Here is a 26,628-nt window from a genome sequence, read left to right on the forward strand (position 1 = left end):
TTTAATGTACGAATTGAATGAAGGGTAGAAAGAAGAACAGCACGGTCCTACTTTCAGTTTAAGTTACACGTGGTTTTCGGTCCTGGAAACATTTTAGGGCTTTATCTATCACTGTCCAGGTATTGACACAACTAGGTATGGTGTGTTCAGTCAGTCGATTTCTAGATAATTGGTGTTTTTATCTGGCACTGTCCCAGGGCAGCTGTATATAACCAGCGCGCATGTACTCAAAAATGATGTTAACCATCCAGTGAGAGAACTTTAATTATCTACTACAACGATGATCTGAATTGTTTTCTAAATTAACAGAAAAAAATAATAGATGCATGTGTGGCATATTTCACTAGTAAGAACATGTCTACATCACGTGCTTTGTGTATCCCTCTGACAAGTGTTAGGGGCAGTCGGGTAGCCTTGTGGTGAAAGCGTTCTCTCGTCACGCCGAAGACCCGGGTTCGATTCCCGACATGGGTACAATGTGGGAAGCTCATTTCTGGTGTCCTCTGCTGGAATATTGCTAAAAGCGGCGTAAAACCATACTCACTCACTCACTCACAAGTGTGAAGTGACACGGCTCCCATGGCCGAAAGCTATGCATATGATTATGATTATTATTATTATTATTATGATAGAGCATACTTGAGTCTCTTCGTGTTGGTAATCGTAGAGTTATCCCCCTTCATCCAAAACGAAACTAGGAAAATGACATACAATTTCCAAGAAAAGAACAGCTTTTTTCATGAGCGACAGATAAGCGACATCTGGAAAAGGTGTGTGACATTTCCCCAGGAAGGTAAGAATTCTTAAACATATTTCAGGCATAATCCCACCTACCAGGTTTCTGAAGATTGTGGCACTTGCATTGCTGACATAGACACTGGGTGTTTTTTTACGTCCGTAGAGAAAACCAATACTTTCAGTAGGACGGTGTGTCTACACCAAATCACGACCATATAAATCCTAACGTCAACACCAGAGAATAATCAGTTTCGATTATCTGCCGAAACATATTCCATAGGGCATGGAGGGCAAATACGATCTTAGTGATGTAGATTATATGAACTGATCACTGAAAATCAGTTATGTCACCAGGTGTTCACAACTGGTTTGGTCTGTCAAGCTTAATGCGAAATGCATATATCGATTCATATCCGACCTAAATTTGAACAAGAGTTTAACCTCGTCGACCGAGCAGTAGGCTTGTTGTGCAAGTGGGCTATGTATTCAGCTCACATATCACAAAGCACTTGTGTGAAATTCATACAGGTCATACAGGCGAATGTACATTGAATCAATAACAGGGAGTTTTAGAATTAGAATGATTGTCCCTGAAGATTAGCTTTCTATGACCAAGTAGTATCTGATATAATAGTAACTGAATGATGCAGTGTAAATAAAGTTACAGAAAAAATACGCATCAATTCACATTATATAAATTAAGGGCCAAAAGAAACTTTACCATCAAATCATGAAAACACAACAATGCTCTATGCAGAAAATGATACACGTCCACGTCACGTTTTTATTGTAGAAAATGTGAAAAAGTGAAAAACAAAAACTTATATTACCGCTTACTTCGGCAGCCGAAACTAGACTTGCCATAAGGGTATATAAATAATACGGCATGTCATACACTCACACTGATATAACAAAACACACCACAGAAATGCCACGACATCTAAAAGAAGCGAGCGGGCCCTGCAACATGTACAAGTAAGAAGCCCCTGTATATCAGGACAGGATCTGGAGTAACTATACGTAGGTACCGCAATTTGTACAAGTAAGAAGCCCCTGTATATCAGGACGGGATCTGGAGTAACTATACGTAGGTACAGCAACATGCACATGTAAGAAGAAAGTCCCTGTATATCCCTGTGTATTGAAACGTCACCATAACTGTGTGACAAAGAAGGTGTTACTCCCTTAGAGTGGTATGTGACCAATGCACGATTCAAGCCTAGTAATTCATGGCGTAACCGCAAATGTTATACTCTGTATTGTCATTAGTTATATTTCATGTATGAATTGAAGGAAAGCGTGGAAGGAAGAACACCGTTCTACTTTCAGTTTAAGTTCCACGTGGTTTCTTTCCTGGAAGTAATCTTATCTGTCGCTGTCCACGTATCAATACATGTATGTATGACGTGTCGATCTCTAGATATCGGGTGAAGGTGATTTAACTGTTAGCTTTTAACAATAGTAGACGGCGATAGCAGTCCTCACTATTTTTGTAAACAAATAGGTCAGTTCAAATCCCTGCATGGTTGTGGCCGAATAGCACAATGGGGAGCTGTGATTGGTGGCAGTGGTAGTACAGAGAGCACCCTGAACGGGCTATCACTGTTAGGAGCTTGAAGAAACCTATATCGAAAGTAGACCTTCGCTCACCCATGGATGTGTTCCCAGAAGCGTGTGTGAGGGCGTTGTGTACGTTCGTCTTGTCACGGACGCTTGAGTGTGAATATTGTGTTCAGAATCAAGGTCATTCCATTTAGTGACAATACCATAGCAATGAATAGTGATACTTAAACACAACCCTGGACGAATGCGTGAAGGTTTCTCAATATTTATCATTCGTGGTGGGGTGGGTGAGAGATTTTCGACTTGTTGGAAACAGAATGTTACTTTTATTATATACTTCAGAGTGAAAAACCGAATTTTCTGAAGTTGAGAAAACGTAAATTTCTCATTTAACTCGTCACTCGAGACGGTTCGTTTCGAAAAGCACCATTTTTGTTACTGGCCAGCGTGTATTCTTTCGCTTCCAACAGCAGTCTCGTTGTTTTCAAGAATATTTTTATGCTAAAGTTGAATTTGTACATAATCATATCTCAATGTACGATGTGACCCTACATATTTTTTTTATACTTTTGTTAATATTATCTAAGATTTTGCAAACATGAAACTACTTTTTAAGTCGCAAATACAAGGGTTGGTGAAACGTTCCTGTGTGTTATTTGGGAGAATTTACGTTTTAAAGTTTTACATTTGTAATGAAATAATTTTATATGCCGCTGCACAAAAAGTATATAATAAATAGGATAATCCATGTGTCTCGTGAAATATCATGTTTCTCTCATCTCGTGACGGAAGAAAAGGAGATATTTTCACAAAAGGCTACGCCACTCATGTTTTGAGTAACAGTAGTTATATCCCATTTCCGGTCTCGTTGCCATGGTTTCTTTTGTTAAAACTGTAGGTTCATTTCCCAATACATTCCCAAAAGTGTAATGATATCAGCGATATCACTCTACTTTTTTCAAAAAGTGAAGTGATATTTTGACCATTCCCATTTTGTGTAAATATAAACAACAGAAAAGGACATCAAGGTTTTTATCAGCATTGTCCCAAAATTAGAACATAATTTCAAAACTGTCACCGTTCCGTTTCGTACATTTAATGGTAACAGGCTTTGCATCCGACTTGTCAGGCACAGTGCATGTTGCAACTTGAGACTTGGGAGGCGATGTCTTCGGTTCAATCTTTGATTCCTTGTTTGGCGGCTGGAGGAGATCCGATTTTTTTTCCTGCTGTGTTTCGCTCGTGCGCTTGTACGCTCTCACAGCTAGACTTCTGTGGCCCGTCCTTTCTTGAACCAGCTGTTCGTCCACTTTGTTGTGGAACAGGCGAGTTGCTGTTGTTACCTGAAACACTAAGATTAATTTGAAAAAAGGACATATAGGCATTTATGCCGCTATATAATACGATCATGCAAATACATTTTTAGTCCTTGTCATGCTGAAGGCTGATTTACTCTTATTAAATTCAGAGTAAAATGTATTCAACGGAGGCGTGGAGGAGGAGTTGGAGTTTTACGTCGCACTAAAGATTATTTCAGCAGTACAACGGTTAAATGAGATGTCAATGTAATAATATTTACCTTGCCAGAATGACCAGTGTGGTGTCCTGTTATACTAGCTTTTTCGCATATTTTCTTAAACAGCTTCTCAAACGTGTGCACGCCTACCTTCTGGTGAGAATACCTCACGTTTTCACCGTCACGTGCCGACAAAGGTCGTCGATAGAACGGTCCTCCTAGGGGGATGGATTCCATGTATTCTCGTAGCACTTTTACATAGCATCTTGGGTTTGACTCTTGGACGTATTGGCGAACACGTCTGAAAATACATAGTAAGCGTTATTTAGACAGCTACATGAATCAGTTGACACAATGTGGTATTGCGTTCAAGACATGTAAACATGAAACTGGAAAGATATTGTAAATTAGCATTAAAACAAGCCAAAATAACGAAAATCTGCATATTTCTGCCGTATTTGTGTCGGACAGTGTGTTTGAAATAGTTATGGCTGGCGAAATATCTTGCGATATGAGACACTAGAATTTTATAAACTAATTTAAAAGTTCTTACCTGAATGGAACCTTGCCACCTTGTTTTAGCCCTCCTTGGTTATTCTTGAAAGTTCCTCCCAGGAAATCTACAAATTCTCCCTCGTCACTTTCCCGAAAACGAACTGATCTACACTGTAGAAATAAACTGTGTTGAACAGAGATTCAGAATTGTCAATACCGAATGTTCCAGTCTCCCATAATTTCTCTTCTTCCAGTGGTGAAATAGGCTCGGCTACATTTCCTACACCTTTTGAATTCAATTTCTTCATTTGGCCATCAAGTGTTGCTCTCAACCCGGCAAACTGCGCATTATCTGTATCCATGAACTTCAAGTCAAATCGCTTGCACTCTTCTTTGAGGTAACGCAGAATTCCAAGACATAGGTTCTTCAATGACATGGCAGGTATGGACTCCCATCTTGGCGACGTACCTCACATATGAATCGACACATCCAGAAGTCGAATTCTTCAGCGGTTATGTCCTTCGTTAATGGGACAACATAGGCATACTTCTTGCTGTGTGTAGTACCATACCTTTTCACACGCGTGTTTCTTGCACAGGCCAAACTGTCGTAGACATGAACGCTCCATTGCGTGTTTCTCTTAGTATTTCGTGGGATCCGACTTCGTTGTAAATCCAAGATTTCTTCTTCACTTACATGATTGCTGAAACGGGCCTGTTCTTGTTCCTTTGTAAGCTAGAAGTCTTCCACATCATCCTGATCGTTTGATTCCAGAGAATTGTCAATTTGAGTTACATGGCGACATTCAAACTTTCTAACGCTTTCGCCAGCACATGGTGTGGTGCGCACGCACTAAATACCTGCTTTCGCACGTGCGACTCATGAGAAATTTGCCCCCGGGAAGCGGGTACATGAGGCTACAGACGGAGGTGACCACTACACCTGTAAAGTGTGGTGATAACTATTACCTACTGGAATCCTCCCATGGGGATACTGTCCAAAGTTAAAGACAGTGAGATGCGTTTTACGTTTTTGAGGATTATTTCAGTTATTTCACAGCCTGACAACTTTATGTGGCCTAATGATCAAATTGGTTATTAGTTGTTTTCGAATTTAGTGAAACCCATTGGCCCCGTTTGGGCGTGACAACCTAAACTAATATTCAGAGCGACTGTCTAAATGTTTTTTTTGTATATAAAAATACAAACAACAAAACTTTTTCCATTATCATAAGAAATCCCTGTTAAAGTTTTAATTGTACAGAGTCGAAAATACTATTTGAACGTATTTTATGTATGTCTTTCCTATCCCTGTTGGGAAACATCTCTGGAAATATTGCTGATGATAGTTTTAAAGTAAGGAGAAGTATATTCTTCGAGTTACTCGGATATGAGTCAGTATACATTCCGCTGAAGTTATATTCCACTCATTCACTCTCTTATTCATGTATGCATTATTGTACAAGCTTCACGTATAACCTCATGAAAACGTTCGTGAAGAAAAAGTACTATGCGAAGCGCATTCAATATTGACAGTTTGCATTGTATCAAGTGTTTGAAAGATTTCATCAAGTAACGGATACGAGTAGAATAGGTCTCCAGCAACCCAAGCTTGTCGTAAAAGGTGACTATGCTTGTGGTAAGAGGCGACTAACGGGATCGGGTAGTCAGGCTCGCTGACTTGGTTGATGCATGTCATCGATCCCAATTGCGTGGATTGATGCTCATGATGTCACTTGCTGGATTGTCTAGTCAAGATACGATTATTTACAGACCACCGTCATAAAGCTGGAATATTGGTGCATGCGGCGTTAAAAAAACAAACAAAACTTGTTGTTACTTTGCCTGGCACTGGGCATTAAGGGGATTCAACAAGGTCAGGTCGTTGTAGAGTCAGTTTACTGAACGTGAGTGGAGTATCCATGTTAAACTGGTTTCTCAGTTGGGGCGCACTAAAAAGATCAGACTAGTCCAAGAACGTCGCTGTATAAATGCAATATTCTTGAATGCGACGTCAAACCACAGTTCACCTCACCTCACTCCGCAGTCTTGTGGTGATGTTTCTATCACTTATGCATAGAATCTTTATGCATAGAACTTAATATGAAACACATGCGGCGGTTTCATTGGTCTCTTTTAGTTCAGGTGCATACATGAGTGGAAGGGAAATGACTATTTGACGCTAATTGAATGATATCAGATCATCGATATACTTGAAGGTTTAGTTCAACTGCTTTGCCAGATTCCCTTTTTTTATTTTGCCAATACGAGCTGAATGTCCGATCAATAAGCAAACAGAAACCAATATACCAGGAGAGGATCACACTTTGTGCCTATTGGGGTGTCTACTTCTTGCCTATATGTCTTAATCTCACATAAATGTTATCAATGAGGAAGTCCAGCATTTCATAGTTTTCTCAGAAAACGTCAGAAGACATTTGCTAATAGATGTAAAATATTCATGACATGTACATTATATAATAAGTATCCAACCAATCACTACACCCATTATTGAAATATCCCCTATTAGATTTTATCGTATTTGTTACAGCAATATGGAGGCGACTAACCCACAACTATCGTCGGTGTATTTTCCGATTGGAAACACACGGTCAGTTGATGTGACGCTTGGGTGTCATGTTGGTATGGAGTGTGACATGCTGTTACTGGGGTGTCCTGCATACCATGCACATACTTCAGACAAGAGGGACCACAAAATCAAAGGATCAGAGAATCAACATCCACCTCAATGACATTGAAGACAGTATCTTGGGGCGCGATTTGATTTTACTCTACCTCGCTGGAACAATTGATCCAAACAACGCTGAAGATATGGAGTTTCTGTGGGGAGTCTGGTACGACGCCCTTTTGTCACAAGAACACCTGCAGAGGCTAAAGAAAGTGATGAAGGAAGTGGCGTCAGTCCAGTCAGGCAATAGCGGGGTATATTTTGGAAATTTGAAAAGTGAAGTTTCCATCAAAAGGGCTCTTCTAGGTATGGAGAAAGCTGAAATTAATGGTAAACAAATGACAGATACGAGATTGGAATACCATGGCACGATGTGCAGAAAGGATATGCCAGTAGTAACCATTGATCGGACAACGGGAACATTGATTAGTCCTAAAGTTGACTTACCACAGACAGCAGTAGACCTGATGGCAGCTAGAGTCAGTGCCCAATGTGGTCGGCTTGATAAAGTACCTCGGCTCAAGGACAGGTATATTATCTGATTATTACCACACGGACTACGCCTCTATTCATTTAGCTCAGAGTCAATTGCTGATCGGAGCTCAATGTAACTTCAATATAACAGTCATGTTTTGTTATTTCTAACATTGCTCCTATCACATCTTTACATTCCAGAACGCTAAGCGTTTTATGGAAACGTATTAGTACCACAACCTAAAGAGATATCAACGTAGGTGATACTTTCATCCACGTACATCGTATCTACGTACATGATATTTTATAAACCTATTCATTGGGATCGCTATTAAGTAAGAGACTTCTTTCTATAGGCATTTAAACCTATTGTGAGGTTTTACTTTCCAGTCAGGTTAAATCTCATTAACAGGGACGTTGTAATGTCCCTGGGATTTTATATAATATCCCAGGGATTTTATATAATGTCCTGGGTATCTTATTAATATAACTTCCGTTCAGATTGTAACATGTAATGAAATGTAGAATCAAATGACAAATGAAATGTTTTCTTTATATCCCCGAGCATCGAACTCGCAACCTATCATATCTGTAGCCCAGTGAGTGTACCCTGAGGCTACAGAGGTGTTGATAAGCCTCACTGGTTTTTAGAATGTCCTTTTCAAGATCCGTACGCCAGCAACAGATATTTTACGCCCGTTTCCTAAGGTTCATGGAAAGTATGTTCGAAACATAAAAATGTTTATAAATGTTGTTTTAAGTTGTTGTTTTTCGGTTTATAAGCATGGAAAAAACACTTTCCCTCGGTTTTGGTAGACAGAGCATGCCCTGGGGGTCGGGGAAAACCGCGGGGGCTTCGCCCCCTTGGTTTTTCCCTCTCCCCAGGGCATGCTCTGTCTACCAAAACCTCGTGAGCGTGTTTTCTTCAATACATAATCTGCATGAAAGAAAGTAAAATCTATCGAATCATCGACTTTTGTAACCATATTTTCTCGAGTAATTGACAATAGTTCCGGGTCAGTTATATTTAACCTCTGGCTCAATTAATAATGACACACAAGCACACAACTATAGGTCATTATTCAACCATGACATGGTTTAAGTCTGAGGTATCACTCGAATATGTTGATTCTCATGATTTCTCCGTTACAGAAATGAGGTTTAAGACGTAATACGTGAACATGAAGAGGTGAGAATCAATCAAACTATAAAAACCCCAAATCAAACGAATGTTCGTCATCATCTTATGAAGCACTGACGGTACAACTCTGCAGTTTGTATGTTTGTATCAGCGCTGATAGTTTGAAATGATATCAGTATGTTGTAAAAATATTGAAAATGCCAAATGAAAATAGACGACCAACATGCCCCAAAACAAAAAAATGAACTTAAATTAATCACCTTTATTGAAAATATTAATGTTTGTGTAAACTAGTATCCAACTAGGGTCGCAATTTCACTGAACAATCTCACACTCTGAGTAATGATACGTACGATAACGATATCACATACGTACATCTACGTAGAAGATACTTTTATCTACGTATCACATATGGAGATAAAAAGGACAATCATCACCACTGCCTTTTGGTAGGGGGTGCTTTCATCAAGAATAATTCCTTCCCACAAACCCTTCTGCTAGTTCATGCTTCTTTAATCTGTGCAGGTACCATCAAGAGATCCGGGACTTCATTTCAACTGGGGTTATGAGGGTCAGTTCCAAATCGATGTCGTCTGAACAGATGGTGGATAGTTTCAAGGGCAACATTACGCTTTTGAGACCCGGATGTAATATTTGGGCAGTCACAGATGACTGCTGTCCATTCTTTTGTTACAATTTTGACCTGGAACTACACAGGTAGAGAAACATATTTGCTCAGTATGTTGTTTTCACGCCTACAGGCAGGTTTCGCTTAATATAATGGGGGCGGTCTGGAAGCCTAGCGGTTAAAGCGTTTGCTCGTCACGCCGAACACCCGGGTTCGATTTCCGACATGGGTACAATGTGTGAAGCCCATTTCTGGTGGTCCCCGCCGTGATATTGCTGGAATAAAAGCGGCGTAAAACCATACTCACTCACTCACCTAATATATTGCAACATAAACAAGGTTCAAACGTTGCTTTGTATATCTTCATGTTTACATGAACTGTACTCATACCTAGGTACGATGGGCGTACGGTGACACTTGCCTCTCTCTGCTTGGAAATACTGAAGAAGTGGGTGGAAAGTTTCCAGGCAGCAATGAAAGATGACTGTGCTATCAAGGTACAAACAGTACACAGAATGAAAGGATAAACCATTTTCGAGTTTACAAAATGTATATTTAAATTGTATGACTTTTCCTTGCATAAACGGGGGTACGCTGAGCAGAGTTGCGTCCCTTGAGCACACCAGAAACCTATCATTGTGGGTTGGAATTCCGGTTCGCCCCGATTATGTTTCTAGGTTTGTCAGCACCATACCCGTACTCGTGGGTTACACCGAAGTGGTAAATGTCTTAGACCTGCATCACTTGGGTCTTTCCTCCCACATTAAACTGACACACCGTGGTGTGACTGGAATACTGTTAAAAGCGGCGTTAAACACAACTCACTCCTTTCATAGACAAGAAATCTATGTCTTCAAAGTCTGACTGAAAATAATATTCCCTCTTAATCTCCTCTGCCACACAGACGCACGCACGCACACGCACAGAGTTTATGGTACAAAACAACAGAGTTCGTGGAACGACAAAAGCTCATAACGTATCATATTTAGTGCATTGGTATTTTTGATGTTCATTTTCAGTTTATAATGTATTGTTTTGCAGATCTATATGTGGCATGGAGAGGCAACAGCAGTATGTGAGACGGACCTCCCGGAAGATCTCCGATTTGACTTCATTGACACGTCAAATTTAGCAGATAAAATTGGTCTGATATCTGTACTGAGTTGTTTTCGCGACAGACTGAAACAGCAAGTATATCCGAAGAACAGATCACAATAGTACCAACCATTAATGAAAAGCAAATTAAGATAATGTATCATAACATCACACAGATGGCACCACGTTCCACTGTGCACATTTGTGTCCCTTAGCCGTGCCAGACATTTGTGGTCATCGGTTCGAATCCTGGTTCGCCCTGTTTGTCTAGGATGGTAAGCACCATAGTCGTGCTCGGTTGTGGTCTAAATACCTGCGTCATTTGGGTTTTCCTGTTCAAAGTGGCGTCACACACACACACACACACACACACACACACACACACACACACACACACACACACACACACACACACACACACACACACACACACACACACACACACTCTAATATATCTCTGTTTATGGTTTTGTTTTCGTTCAGGCCAAATGGACTGCTAAGGTCACAGAGCTTTAACTTCGCGAAACTAGAGGGCTACATTTCAGTAGAAATCTTTCTTCGTTACTGCATTGATGTGCCAATTTTGATGTATCCAACGGTGTTTGGTTTGCACCTAGCAGAAGACCTCTCACTTGGACATGAGTAAGTAATTTAAATTTCTTTGTTTACAGAAGAAATGTAGCACATATGTCATGTTTAGAATTCATGTTTGAACAAACTGACTGTCACACGTGATTTAGAGAACATACGATCGACCATTTAAAAAGAACATATGTTCCAATGTTACTTCACTTTAAATGTTAACCCGAGTATTAGAGAATAACCAGTCTCGATTATCCGACGAAACCGATTCATTTGGGCGTAAAAGTTCAAATGGCCGTGAAAATCATGGAACGATCAATGAAATACTCGAAGCCTTCAACTGATCATGCGTAGTAGTATTTCTAGGAGATGAGGCATAATAGTCAAGATTATTCCACTTACACATGCGTGTGTAGCTGCATGTACGGTTTTCGGTTTTATAGTTCTATGCTCGCCCACTGAGATATTATGCGTCAGTTTTATATTTGGAAATCCCACTCAGACACATTAGTCAATGATTCGTTAGGGCAGGGATTTGCTACAAAGTGACCATTAACAGGTCACTTCTTTCATCAGGAGTCTCCTGCTAACTCAGTGTGCACACATACGTTCAAAGTTGACTTTGAAATGGAAAACAGCTCGGGAGCAGGACAAGCTGACAGCACTAACTCTTGCTGAAGACGGTATGTGATCCTTAAAAGTTTAGTTTAAAATATACCTACCTCAACCTTCACTCAACATCTCTCAAACCTTTGAAATAATCAAATAATGCTTACTCATATCAATTTGATGTATAGTCAAAGACGAAACGTTTCTTGGAGTGAACAAACAACTGAATGGTATGTGTGTGACTATGTGCTTACAACGTACTCACACATCTGAGGAAGGAACATTTTTTAAGGGACCAACAAAACATTATTTTTTTTCAGACCATGCAGCATGTATTTCAAATAATGTGTTCTGTTTTGTACAAATTGAGAACAAACTATTTTTAATAACAGATTATTTACCTAAAGCAACCACAGTATCTCACCAATACATAATATCACAGTTTGTACCTAGGAATTCATTGGTATATATTTCAGCATCAGATGCAGTGTCTGAAGCACTTGAACAAATTGAAAATTATCAAGGCTTAGACATTCAAGGTCCCTCAGAAGTTAAGAAGATGTGTGTCAAAAGAGGAACGGACAAGATTCTGAAAAGGATTCAGAATATTGCTAAAGGTAACCGTAGCGTCGTTCAGCAACAAACAAACACTTGGTTTGTATATGTCACAGGTTCAAAACACATTTTACTTATTTGATGAGAGCAACATCAATTAAATTTTGTTTTTGATATCACCGGAGGCAGAATAAGTTTGTAAAAGAAATCCCCGATTCTCTTGCGACACAAACATGGAAGCATCTCAAAATAGATTAAGTGTTATCATCACAACTGGAGACATCCGCTGTCAGATTTCTACAATATTGATTGTGAAAAACGACATGATGCCGGTTCGAAGATCATGTTCCTGAAAGCATTTGCACACACAAACTTTACCAGTGAGTGAGTGAGTGAGCTGGGTTTAACGCCGTTTTTAACAGTATTCCAGTCATATCATCACGGCGTGTCAGCTTAGTGTGGGAGGAAAGCCCGAGGTGATGCAGGTCTCAGACCTTACCACTTCGGTGAAACCCACGAGCACGGGTATGGTGCTGACAAACCTAGAAAAATAATCGGGGCCAACCGGGATTCGAACCCACAATCATAGGTTTCTGGCGTGTCCAAGGGACGAAACTCTGCACAGCGAATCGCGGCGCCTTAGACGACAGGGCCACCCGTGCCCCCCAAACTTTACCAAGTTATTCTATGTTGACAGTTATTCTGATAACAGGCAACTGCAAAAGTTCACGGACATATTCAAGTAAAATATGTTGAAAGCACAATTGGAGATACGTATGTCTGCGTCTATGCATTACTCATGCTTCGTTAAAAATAGTTGTGTCTATCGGGAGTAGAGTAGACGTTGCACTGACTACAGTGCTACTGACAACTCGATTCCATTGATGTTATTTACACAATGAGAAATATTCTAAAAATCTTTACTAAAAAGTTCAAAGGCGCCATCTTTACGTTATCCTCCGATAAAGTGCATTTTTTAGTTACGTCATAATGGACTGACGTCACGGCACAAAATGGTTCTAATTACCTTTCCCTTCATCTAACGAATCCGTGGTAACATCGTTCTTTCCTTACGGTCATGCAAGATGGCGCATCCCCATCAATTCGGGGTCAAATAGTTTCTTTAAACTTGTCTAATATTTGAATACATTTACGTTGAAAGAAATACGGCAAGATGATATCAATCTTCTCTCATGTCGCAGGTATGGCAAGCCGTTTTCACGTTTATCACGGAATTACTGATATCTTCAATTGTTTTAAAGATATCGGTATTTTATTTAAAGATATCAATACTGTTTTTAAAGATATCAAAAAATAATAAAAGATATCTTGAATTCAATTCTGATATCCAAACTACAATAACTGATATCTTAAATGTTACTGTGATATAAACAAATTATTTCGTGATATCTCTAAATGCATTTAAGATATCATTAAACATTTACCATCCTGCTGTACATAATCATATAAGAATCAAATTTAAGATATCCTAAATTCAATTCAAGATATTTTGAAATAAGATGCATTAGAGATATCATTAATTCGTTTTAGATATCTTCATATATCTTCATACATTTTATATCAATTGTTGTTATCTTTAATATGATTTAAGTAAAATGAAGGAACGGCAAAAGAATGATTCCGGTCCCAAAAAGTGTGGGAAATAATTTACAGATATCTTCGAATACTTCCGGTCTGGCTACATATCCGTAAATTCTTCCAGTTCCAAAATGGCGGCAAAACCATGACCAACTTGTGCAGGAAGTAGTTTCAACAGCACGCCAAGCAATTCGCGGAGGAGTTGAGGGGACTGACACAGCTGTGATCAATTTGAAAACATAGTCTCCGTAGTGAGAAGAAATTTTCCGCCATAGTTAGAAACATAAACCACAGTACTTAACAAACAGAATAATGGCAACAACTGAAGATATCAATAATTAATTATTGATATCTGTATTTAGTTTCAAGATATCAGGAATTGAATTACTGATATAACGAAACATGACTTTTTGTCGGCAAATAATGCCCTCCACAAAAGTTTGCAAGATATGCATTTTACCCAGTAGCTTGTAATGAATAACATTATGTTTCTACTTTTCATAAATACAAGACACCAACTTGCTAACCCATCCCCCAGACGCGAAAAAAAGGAGTGTAAGTACATATTTTTTAATCATAATGCATTGAAGTTTTAAAATATTATCCTATGCACAAACTTGCCAACAATCGTGCATGGATGAGAATACCCGTGAAGATCCGGGGAGGAATAGGTCTTCAGCAACCCATGCTTGCCGTAAAATGCGACTATGCTTGTCAGGCTCGTTGACTTGGTTGATACATGTCATCGATCCCACATTGTGAAGATCGATGCTCATGATATCAATCACTGGATTGTCTGGTCCAGATTCAATTATTTACAGACCGCTGGAATATTGCTGAGTGCGGCGTTAAACAACAAACCAACAAACGAACATGGTTGAGAAACGTGTTTTCATGCAACGAAAATAATATTTCCCAAACTTATCTCGAGTTAAACAGCTCAAACAGTTTCTCAGTTTTAGAATGACCAACAGAAATGCTGCGGATTGGAGTGGATGAATTTGGTCTAACGCCGCTCTGGAAATTATTTCAGTTATTTTGTCACGTGTCAGCTTTATGTGGGAGAAAAACCTTAAGTGTCCCCGTTGCTGAAATGACCAGAATAAATGCTGTCATTGAAACACCACTCATATCATCTTCTTATTATTATCCTAACTCGTCATACAGTATTCTGTTATTGTTGTTTCAAATTATCGCAGACCTCGTTATCAATAGGAAAACCGAACCGTAGATTGTCATGACTACGTATACTAACGTGTACACATGTTGATGCACAGACGGTGACTGAGTACACAGATCATTACCTTGTGACCATCACAACAGACCCAGAATGCCTGAAGGAAGGGACGTTCAGCACGGATCGTGTTGATGGAGACCCATATGTTGTAGAACTACAGAACAGTCAGAATGGGTGAGTTTATTCATTGGTAGACTGAATTTTTAACAAACTTTTAACACACTTTTAACCTGTCGGGAAAGCCTGACATCATAGTATGTCATGTCAAAACGTGTTAAAACCATTAAGCTACCATATGTGTGACAGGTGTACGTACGGAACGAGTTTCAGAAGTTTAAATAAAGTTTATGTGAGCATACCTAACTGTATTCCTTCCTATGCGCTCGAAATATATAACGTCAACGCCAGAGAATAACCAGCCTCGATTATCCGCTATGAAGATTTCATTGGTCATCAAAATCCTTATCTCTTGAACGGTATTTTAGTTTTGTCATCTCGTGTCAGCTTGATGGTGAAATAAGCCCAAATTGATGTAGATCTTAGACAATTACGCTTTTGTCGATATTTTACTGAATATTGTACTTTTCATGCTTCAGATATTCAAGCTTTAGTGAAACGCTAAGGCTTTCATGCGGAATTGCTTTAAACAGGAGCAACATTAAGCTGTCAAGGAAGAGAGGGTGGATTGAAGCTTGTCTTGTCAAGGATGCTGATGTGACCATAGGTGAACGTGTTTTGCCCTGGAACAAGCTCAACACAAACTCTGCAGCTGATCTGCCCAACTTTCCTCTCTCGAAAACCGGAAAAGAAACATTAGAGACGTATGTTGCAAGCATGTGCCAGGTGTCTGCAGGGAAACCTTCGCCCATACATCAGCTTAGATTTCTTGTGGAGCAGATCTTGATAACAGTCCCGTTTTCATCAGGGGTAGGTCTAATACTTGTGTGGTTTAACATGTATCTTTTGTTACACCATTTTGGTAGTTTAGTTGGTTGGTTGTTTGGTTTGTTGTTTAACGCCACACTCAGCAATATTCCAGCAATATGACGGCGGTCTGTAAATAATCGAGGCTGGGACAGACAATCCAGTGATTAATATCATGAGCATCATTCCACGCAATTGGGATCAATGACATGCATCAACCAAGTCAGCAAGCCTGACCACCCGATCCCGTTAGTCGCCTCTTACGGCAAGCATAGTCGCCTTTTACGGCAAGCATTGGTTGCTGAAGACCTATTCTCTCCCGGATCTTCACGGGTCGGTAGTTTAGTAGTCAGCGAAGTGTAAATACACAGTACACACTATTCAAACATTTTGATAGTAAATGCCAGTTGTTTGTGAAATAAAAACTGATTTAACTTTAAGATACATTTTTATAACGGGATAAAAGATATAATAAGTGAGAAAAGGATACTGTCGTCTCTCAAGAGAAGTCATCTTTCCTTCAATATATACCTTTAATCCAGCATTTGCTTGTTGTTTTCATAGGTGCCAACACACATCACACTCAGAGCTCCAAGTCACTCACATCCTGCCAAGAGAGCAAGCAAAATGCTTCGTTTGGAAGGTCTTAAGATCCACGAGGACAGACCAACTCTATTTTTGACGTTTTTCGATTTTGACATAGCCGAGGTTTTGGTTACCCAAACAAAAATAACGAATGAAGAAATCATGCCTTGGGAAGACATCAAGAAGACATGTGGGGAAATGGACCTATCTTCTCAACGCCTTAGCGAGGTAAACATTACTTATAAGAACAACAAGAGGTACTGTAATCTGGTTGATTATTTCATGCTGTTTCATTCTTGCTGTTTTATATACATAAACCTTGTGATCAAATATAAACTTACCTATTCTGCACTTATTTTCTTCTTTTTGTTTTTGTTGTTTAACACCACACTCAGATTCAGCTATTTGCTCGCCCAGCTACATGCCCGCTGCCTGTGAATAAGTCTCAACCAGACAATCCAAAGATTGATTTTGTGAACAATGACCCACATGAATTCTATTATGCAGTGAGCACAATAGGGAAAATGTGTGACTATACAAACCTTTTCGCATATCGCTACTGAGGAAGATTTGATTAGACAACCTTAATTTTATATCGGCACATCATCATCATCATCATCATCATCATCATCATCATCATCATTATTACTTTTATGATTAAAATGGATGGTTGTGCAGCATTGTATGCTTGATCTCTGACAGGGATATGCTTTGTTGATGAGGATTCTAGAAGTAAACTCCCACAGAGTGATTCAAGATCAGTCTGAGGACAGGAGATGGATTACGAGAACTATCCTGAGAGGGAGGTATCCCTACACGGACCTGCTTACTTTGAACTGTGATACGGAGTTGGTCCAAATGGTTAATTCTCTGTGTAAGTACATAGGAAAATGAGTAATGGGCTGAGTTACGAACTATTTATGCAGCAGGTGCTTCTCCTATGTGCGTTGCTAAGGTATAGTCCACAGTTCTTCATAAATGTCGTTGTTTTAGGTGTTCCCGACATAAGGACATCAGGGCAATCTTCCCCGGTCACTGGAGCGAGTTCTGGTTCCTTAGCCGCCAGGCCTGGTGAAGTTTGTGACAGCTGTGGCAAGATCTCAGAAAACTGTAAGAGATGTTCCAAATGTCTCCTGGTGTTCTACTGTGGCAAAGCTTGTCAGAGGAAAGCCTGGAAAGTTCACAAGAAAGTCTGTAAATCTGCCTAAACGTATGCGCCTGTTTTGTTTTGTCTAGAGCTAACCCTGGACAAACTATGTTTGTATATGATATACTGCGAGTCAGGTTAGAAGTGGAGGGTCCTGCCTTCGTATGAAAACGACTGCGTTTTAAAACATACAGACACAAAGGTATTTATGTCATACATGTAGGCACAACACTGAGAAAGTTAAGAAAGAACAGTTTTAACGTTCTAACGACAGTCTTGACTATTTGTAGGGGGCCTACAACAAATCCGGTGAACAATGACTTTTCTTTATGCAAATTGGATTTTTTTTATTTTGTTGCAATGAATTATTTTAAGATAGGATAAAAATGTTGTAACGTCGAATATCCAAGCATCAGCACATAAACTATGGCAAACAGTTGACAAGCTCCTACCATCACATCGGGTTGGAGAACGTTCCATGTGTATGTCAAACGGGGAAATTTAACAAACAAACAACTTGTATGTGAATGAACAAACAAGTCATCTCGGAAAATTGGATAAATGTTCAATTTGTTTGGTCGTCTATAAGCGCTAACAGTTCCTACTTTATACGTGCTATTAATCAATACCAATAGGAATATCTATGAATTAGTGAATGAGTGAATATTGTTTTACGATGGTGACGATGACATCCAGCCGTGCGATCACGACAGACTCTGGTACCAGGGATCCTGTGTTGAATTCCAGTACAGAAAGCCTTGTAATTGACATATACAGTTTATCCTACCTTGCATAAATATACTCTTTTTCGATAGGTTACTGAATTAGCAGTTTTCCCCATGTACAACGCAGACAGATAAGGTACAAAGTTCATGTACGTAGCTGTAAATGCCAAATTTCTTACAAATGCGAATACAATGACATAATACTATTATATCAAACTGAACACCCATGAAATGCAGTTCAGAGAACTTAGGCGATTATATCCGATTTTAATACAAGGGTGATAAATCTGAATGAATTTGTGCCGCCTGCTAGCTATCAATAGTTAGCCATACTGATAAAGAGATATGAGGGCTGTAAAATAGATTCGTTGTCAACCGGTCCCTCGGCGTATATAGGCAGTGTTGCTGTACACTGTGAGCGAGGCTATGTACGCCTCGACGTCCGGCTCGGAGTACATAAACTCGCACACACATTACAGCACACTATGCATCTCTCGCGTCCACAACTTATACTATACCAGAACATAACATAGGTATTGATACTCCATTGTGACCCAAATCATTATTTTGCAAACGAAAGGAACGTTGAAATGTATTCAGTTAGGAATATAAATAAAATGTTTACATTCAAATTGCATTACACACTGTAAAGCAGGAAGTTGAATTGTTTGTATTTGAGTTTTTTGTCAGTCAAGTTTTAGATGATCATCTGGATATCCAGTTGACAGTATAATGGTATGGCGGAAGGCCTGGATCCTAATTGTGTATACAAACAATGATGCTAATTTCACTTTCAAGACTTGCTTTAAAATATTTGAAGAACAGGTGAAACACATTTAATAAAAATGAGTGCACGTCAAATCAAACAAATATCACCATGAATAATACACGTATGCAAATAGACGTCTTTTATACAGACAGCACGCTTTCCAGTGAGCTGACGATTAATGACACCAGTATGTGCCTTCACAGTGTGGACCCCATACTGGAACTTTAACTTCTGTTTGAGTAACCAATTGTTATTTTCAGTGTTTGTATTTTGGTCAATAAAGTCAGTAATAACGATTTCATTACGTTCTTTACCACGTGGAGTATCAGAAATATATATATGTGTTGCTTACCGGTGAAGAGATCACTCGTTTAATAAACATACAGCAGTATTACACATTGTGTATTACCAAAGCAAGTGCTTGTGTACTGCGGGAACAAGTTTCACGAACACGTGTTGAACACTCCCAACATCCCCTGGCTATTTCAACGGCATTGAGTGTAGAGGTAATAGATCACTTCTTTTCCTGTATGGGACTGTATATGTTATGAGGGGAGTAACTGCATCTGGCTACCTGTCTATGTGTGAGACTATGTTTGTAAGGGTACAGCAGGCACGTCGTACGTCACGAGGGGATCTAGGCCTATCTGTAGGCACTTGTACAAGTAAGAAGAAAGTCAGTGTAAGCGAGGAGGGCGTCCGGAGTAACCCTTTGGAGGCAATGCAACATTACACGGAAGAAGAAATCCACCGTATACATATAGTAACGAATAATACAAAGTTGCCAGAAATGAAAACTTGAACCAATTGTTGTTTCGAACTGCCGCCTTGAAGGTGATTATTACTAATTGCACATCAAAACGCATCGAACACACTCCATCACTTTCAATGGTTCCTAGCAAGAAGGCTGATTTTCTCTCTGTGAACACGAAAAGATCGATGTTGTTTCTCTCTCCCTTGACAACGAAGCATATGTCATTATGGTGAGCGCATACTGTGGGCATGCGTGTGATGCACCGTATTGAGTATGCCAGAGTGTAACACTAATCTCTGCATTAATGTAAATCCTTACTTGACAACGGTATAAGGATCTGTGTCAAACCGTCACTATGACAGTATACTAAAGACGTTGTTACTCCCTTAAAGTAGTTGTAACTGAATATGTTACCAAATGACCCATTTAATCTTAGTAATTCAAGGATAAGTAGCAAATGTTATACTCTGTGTTGTCATAATAAAGTATTTAATGTACGAATTGAATGAAGGGTAGAAAGAAGAACAGCACGGTTCTACTTTCAGTTTAAGTTCCACGTGGTTTTCGGTCCTGGAAACATTTTAGGGCCTTATCTATCACTGTCCAGGTATCGATACAACTAGGTATGGTGTGTTCAGTCAGTCGATTTCTAGATAACGGGTGTTTTTATCTGGTACTGTCCCAGGCCAGCTGTATATAACCAGCGCGCATGTACTCAAAAATGATGTTAACCATCCAGTGAGAGGATCTTTAATTATCTACTGCAACGATGATCTGAATTGTTTTCTGAATTAACAGCAAAAAATAAAAGATGCATGTGTGGCATATTTCACTAGTAAGAACATGTCTACATCACGTGCTTTGTGTATCCCTCTGACAAGTGTTAGGGGCAGTTGGGTAGCCTTGTGGTTAAAGCGTTCTCTCGTCACGCCAAAGACCCGGGTTCGATTCCCGACATGGGTACAATGTGTGAAGCTCATTTCTGGTCTCCTCTGCTGGAATATTGCTAAAAGCGGCGTAAAACCATACTCACTCACTCACTCACTCACAAGTGTGAAGTGACACGGCTCCCATGGCCGAAAGCTATGCACATTATTATTATTATTATTATCATCATTATCATTATTATTATTATTATTATTATGATAGAGCATACTTGAGTCTCTTCGTGTTGGAAATCGTAGAGTTATCCCCCTTCATCCAAAACGAAACTAGGAAACTGACATACAATTTCCAAGAAAAGAACAGCTTTTTTCATGAGGGACAGATAAGCGACATCTGGAAAAGGTGTGTGACATTTCCTCTGGAAAGTAAGATTTCTTAAACATATTTCAGGCATAATCCCACCTACCAGGTTTCTGAAGTTTGTGGCACTTGCATTGCTGACATAGACACTGGGTGTTTTTTTACGTCCGTAGAGAAAACCAATACTTTCAGTAGGACGGCGTGTCTACACCAAATGACGAAAATATAAATCCTAACGTCAACACCAGAGAATAATCAGTTTCAATTATCTGCCGAAACATATTCCATAGGGCATGGAGGGCAAATACGATCGTTGTGATGAAGATTATATGAATTGATCACTGAAAATCAATTATGTCACCAGGTGTTCACAACTAGTTTTGTTCTGTCAAGTTTAATGCGATATGCATATATCGATTCATATCCGACCTAAATTTGACGTAGGTACAGCAATATGTACAAGTAAGAAGTCCCTATATATCAGGACGGGATCTGGAGTAACTATACGTAGGTACTGCAACATGTACAAGTAAGAAGAAAGTTCCTGTATACCTGTATATCAGGACGGGATCTGGAGTAACTATACGTAGGTACAGCAACATGTACCAGTTAGAAGAAAGTCCCTGTATATCAGGACGGGATCTGGAGTAACTATACGTAGGTACCGCAACATGTACAAGTAAGAAGTCCTTGTATATCAGGACGGGATCTGGAGTAACTATACGTAGGTACTCCAACATGTACAAGTAAGGAGAAAGTCCCTGTATATCAGGACGGGATCTGGAGTAACTATACCTAGGTACCGCAATATGTGCATGTAAGAAGAAAGTCCCTGTATATCCCTGTGTATTGAAACGTCACCATAACTGTGTGATAAAGAAGGTGTTACGCCCTTAGAGTGGTATGTTACTGAATGACCCATGCACGATTCAAGCCTAGTAATTCATGGCGTAATGTGTTCACGGATGTGTTCCAAGAAACGTGTGTGAGGGCGTTGTTTATGTTCGTCTTGTCACGGACACTTGAGTGTGGATATTGTGTTCAGAATCAAGGTAATTCCATTTAGTTTCAATACCGTAGCAATGAAATGTCATACTTAAACACAACCGTAACGGAATATTTTATATAGGTTTTTCGTTCATGTATGATTTCTCTTTCCTGGACGGATGCGTGAAGGTTTCTCACTATTTATTATTCGTGGTGGGGTGGGTGAGAGATTTTTGAGTTGTTGGAAACAGAATGTTACTTTTATTATATACTTCAGAGTGAAAAACTGAATTTTCTGAAGTTGAGAAAAGTGATATTTTCATTGTAGTGAACATAACTCTTAATATTTCACTGTAGTGAACATAAACCTGATATTTCACTGCAGTCTTACAAGAGTTGAGATCAAATGATCTCCCTTTATCGTTAGTATCTTGCCCGTACAAAAAAACAAACCCTGCTGACGTCCTTGTTCCACATTGACAAGGCAAATAATGACAGATGGTCAGTTAATATCACTTCTTGCTGTTTTTCTCGACAATGTTTCATTATAAACTGTAAATTTCTTATTTAACTCGTCAATCGAGACTGTTCGTTTCACAGAGCACCATTTGTGTTACTGACCAGCGTGTATTCTTTCGCTTCCAACAGCGGTCTCGTAGTTTTCAAGAATATTTTTATGCTAAAGTTGAGTTTGTACATAATCATATCTCAATGTACGATGTGCCCCTTCATAATTTTTGATACTTTTTGTTAATATTATCTAAGATTTTGCAAACACGAAACTACTTTTTAAGTCTCAAATACAAGGGTTGATGAAGCGTTCCTGTGTGTTATTTGTAACTGTTTGTAATGAAATAATTTAATATTCCGCTGCACAAAAAGTATATAATTAATAGGGTAATCCATGTGTGAAAAATCATGTTTCTCTCATCTCGTGACGGAGGAAAAGGAGATATTTTCACAAATGGCTACGCCACTCGTGTTTTGATACTTATCCGTCATTAATCCGTAACTGTAGTTATATCCCACTTTCGGTCTCGTTGCCATGGTTTCTTTTGTTAAAACTGTAGGATCATTCCCCAATACATTCCCAAAGTGTAGTGATATCGACTACTCCACTTTTGACCATTCCCTTTTTGTGTAAAAACAACAACAGAAAAGGTCATCAAGGTTTTTATTAGCATTGTCCCAAAATTAGAACATAATTTCAAAACTGTCACCGTTCCGTTTCGTACATTTAATGGTAACAGGCTTTGCATCCGACTAGTCAGGCAAAGTGCATGTTGCAACTGGAGACCTGGGAGGCGATGTCTTCGGTTCAATCTTTGATTCCTTGGGTTTTGGCGGCTGGAGGAGATCCGATATTTTTTTCTGCTGTGTTTTGCTCGTGCGCTTGTACGCTCTCACAGCTAGACTTCTGTGGCCCGTCCTTTCTTGAACCAGCTGTTCGTCCACTTTGTTGTGGAACAGGCGAGTTGCTGTTGTTACCTGAAACATTAAGATTAATTTGAAAAATGGACATATACGCATTTATGGCGCTATATAATACGATCATGCAAATACATTTTTAGTCCTTGTCATGCTGAAGGCTGATTTACTCTTATTAAATTCAGAGTAAAATGTATTCAACGGAGGCGTGGAGGAGGAGTTGGAGTTTTACGTCGCACTAAAGATTATTTCAGCAGTACAACGGTTAAATGAGATGTCAATGTAATAATATTTACCTTGCCAGAATGACCAGTGTGATGTCCTGTTATGTCAGCTTTGTCGCATATTTTCTTAAACAGCTTCTCAAACGTGTGCACGCCAACCTTCTGGTGAGAATACCTCACGTTTTCTCCGTCACGTGACGACAAAGGTCGTCGATAGAACAGTCCTCCTAGGGGGATGGATTCCATGTATTCTCGTAGCACTTTTACAATAGCATCTTGGGTTTGACTCTTGGACGTATTGGCGAACACGTCTGAAAATACATAGTAAGCGTTATTTAGACAGCTACATGAATCAGTTGACACACTGTGGTATTGTGTTCAAGACATGTAAACATGAAACTGGAGAGATATTGTAAATTAGCATTAAAATAAACCAAAATAACGAAAATCTCCATATTTCTGCCGTATTTGTGTCGGACAGTGTGTTGGAAATAGTTATGGCTTGCGAAATATCTCGCGATATGAGACCCTAGAATTTTATAAACTAATTTAAAAGTTCTTACCTGAATGGAACCTTGCCACCTTGTTTTAGCCCTCCATGGTTATTCTTGAAAGTTCCTCCCAGGAAATCTACAAATTCTCCATCGTCATCTTTGGCGAAAACAATCTGATCTACACGTAGTGAAGAAAGTTCATCAGCCGCCCTTCATCCAAATATCTTGCAGTTGTAGAAATAAACTGTGTTGAACAGAGATTCAGAATTGTCAATACCGAATGTACCAGTCTCCCATAATTTCTCTTCTTCCAGTGGTGAAATGGGCTCGGCCTGTTTAACTACTTTTCCTTCACCTTCTGAATTCAGTTTCTTCATTTGGCCATCAAGTGTTGCTCTCAACCGGCAAATTGCGCATTATCTGTATCCATGAACTTCAAGTCAAATCGCTTGTACTCTTCTTTGAGGTAACGCAGAATTCCAAGTCATAGGTTCCTAAAATGACATGGCAGGGTATGGACTTCCATCTTGGCGACGTACCTTACATATGAATCGACACAACCAGAAGTCGAATTCTTCAGCGGTTATGTCCTTCGTTAATGGGACAGCACAGGCATACTTCTCGCTGTGTGTAGTACCATACCTTTTCACACGCGTGTTTCTTGCACAGGCCAAACTGTCGTAGACATTAACGCTCCATTGCGTGTTTCTCTTAGTATTTCGAGGGATCTGACTTCGTTGTAAATCCAAGATTTCTTCTTCACTTACATGATTGCTGAAACGGGCCTGTTCTTGTTCCTTTGTAAGCTAGAAGTCTTCCACATCATCCAGATCGTTTGATTCCAGAGAATTGTCAATTGGAGTTACATGGCGACATTCAAACTTTCTAACGCTTTTGCCAGCACATGGTGTGGTGCGCACGCACTAAATACTTAAATGTGCGACTCATGAGAAATTTGCCCCCGGGAAGCGGGTACATGAGGCTACAGACGGAGGTGGCCACTACACCTGTAAAGTGTGGTGATAACTATTACCTACTGGAATCCTCCCATGGGCATACTGTCCAAAGTTAAAGCCATTGAGATGCGTTTTACGTTTTTGAGGATTATTTCAGTTATTTCACAGCCTGACAACTTTATGTGGCCTAATGATCAAATTGGTTATTAGTTGTTTTCGAATTTAGTGAAACCCATTGGCCCCGTTTGGGCGTGACAACCTAAACTAATATTCAGAGCGACTGTCTAAATGTTTTTTTTGTATATAAAAATACAACGAAACTCTTTCCATTATCATAATAAATCCCTGTTAAAGTTTTAATTGTACAGAGTCGAAAATACTATTTGAACGTATTTTATGTATGTCTTTCCTATCCCTGTTGGGAAACATCTTTGGAAATATTGCTGATGAAAATTTTAAAGTAAGGAGAAGTATATTCTTCGAGTTACTCGGATATGAGTCAGTATACATTCATCTGGAAACAAAAAGCTTACGCTGAAGTTATATTCCACTCATTCACTCTCTTATTCATGTATGCATTTTTGTACAAGCTTCACGTATAACTTCATGAAAACGTTCGTGAAGAAAAGGTACCATGGGAAGTGCATTCAATATTGATAGTTTGCATTGTATCGACTTTTGCAAACTCCTGTTATCATTACTCTAGGTACAATCGGGTTTGAAAGATTTCATCATGTAAGGGATCCGGGTAGAATAGGTCTTCAGCAACTAACGGGATCGGGTGGTCAGGCTCGCTGACTTGGTTGATGCATGTCATCGATCCCAATTGCGTGGATCGATGCTCATGATGTCACTCACTGGATTGTCTAGTCCAGATTCGATTATTTACAGACCACCGGCATTATAGCTGGAATATTGGTGAGTGCTGCGTTACAAAAACAAACAAACAAAACTTGTTGTTACTTGCCTTTGCACTCGGCATTAAGGGGACTCAACAAGGTCAGGTCGTTGTAGAGTCAGTTTACTGAACCTGAGTGGAGTATCCATGTTAAACTGGTTTCTCAGTTGTGGCGCATTAAAAAAGATCGAACTAGTCCAAGAACGTCGCTGTATAAATGCAATATTCTTGAATGCGACATCAAACCACAGTTCACCTCACCTCACTGCGCAGTCTTGTGGTGATGTTTCTATCACTTATGCATAGAAACTTTATGCATAGAACTAAATATGAAAAACATGCGGCGGTTTCATTGGTCTCTTTTAGTTCAGGTGCATACATGAGTGGAAGGGTAATGACTATTTGACGCTTATTGAATGATATCAGATCATCGATATACCTGAAGGTTTAGTTCAACTGCTTTGCCAGATTCCTTTTTTTTATTTTGCCAATACGAGCTGAATGTCCGATCAATCAGCATAAAGAAACCAATATACCAGGAGAGGATCACACTTTGTGCCTATTGGGGTGT

The 26,628-nt window shown here is 39.4% G+C and overlaps 1 protein-coding gene and 2 pseudogenes across 1 annotated transcript; 1 reads left to right on the forward strand and 2 right to left on the reverse strand.

Annotated features, from left to right (window-relative positions):
* Positions 1-746: 746 nt before the first annotated feature.
* On the forward strand, positions 747-17,964 carry LOC139464018 (uncharacterized; annotated as a pseudogene).
* On the reverse strand, positions 3,354-5,068 carry LOC139463640 (uncharacterized; annotated as a pseudogene).
* Positions 17,965-23,320: 5,356 nt separating the features above from the next.
* Positions 23,321-24,580, reverse strand: LOC139463641 (uncharacterized). The gene is made up of 3 exons (XM_071244909.1): positions 24,490-24,580; positions 23,782-24,020; positions 23,321-23,545 (listed from the first exon to the last, which is right to left on the reverse strand). Exons 1-3 carry the CDS (start codon positions 24,578-24,580, stop codon positions 23,321-23,323), a joined length of 555 nt encoding a protein of 184 aa, XP_071101010.1.
* Positions 24,581-26,628: the final 2,048 nt, after the last annotated feature.

Source organism: Haliotis cracherodii, unplaced genomic scaffold (genome assembly GCF_022045235.1).
Source record: "Haliotis cracherodii isolate W230 unplaced genomic scaffold, xgHalCrac1.p SCAF_16, whole genome shotgun sequence".
Lineage (NCBI taxonomy): Eukaryota > Metazoa > Mollusca > Gastropoda > Lepetellida > Haliotidae > Haliotis > Haliotis cracherodii.

Bases quoted from the DNA above. Each gene is read 5' to 3' on its own strand.
- LOC139463641 (XM_071244909.1), bottom strand. From the start codon at position 24,580: ATGAAGAAACTGAATTCAGAAGGTGAAGGAAAAGTAGTTAAACAGGCC. The intron at 24,021-24,489 runs GTACATTCGGTA...ATGTATTTTCAG, and splicing joins AGAGAAATTATGGGAGACTG to ACGTGTTCGCCAATACGTCC. The intron at 23,546-23,781 runs GTAAATATTATT...TTAATGTTTCAG, and splicing joins ACACTGGTCATTCTGGCAAG to GTAACAACAGCAACTCGCCT.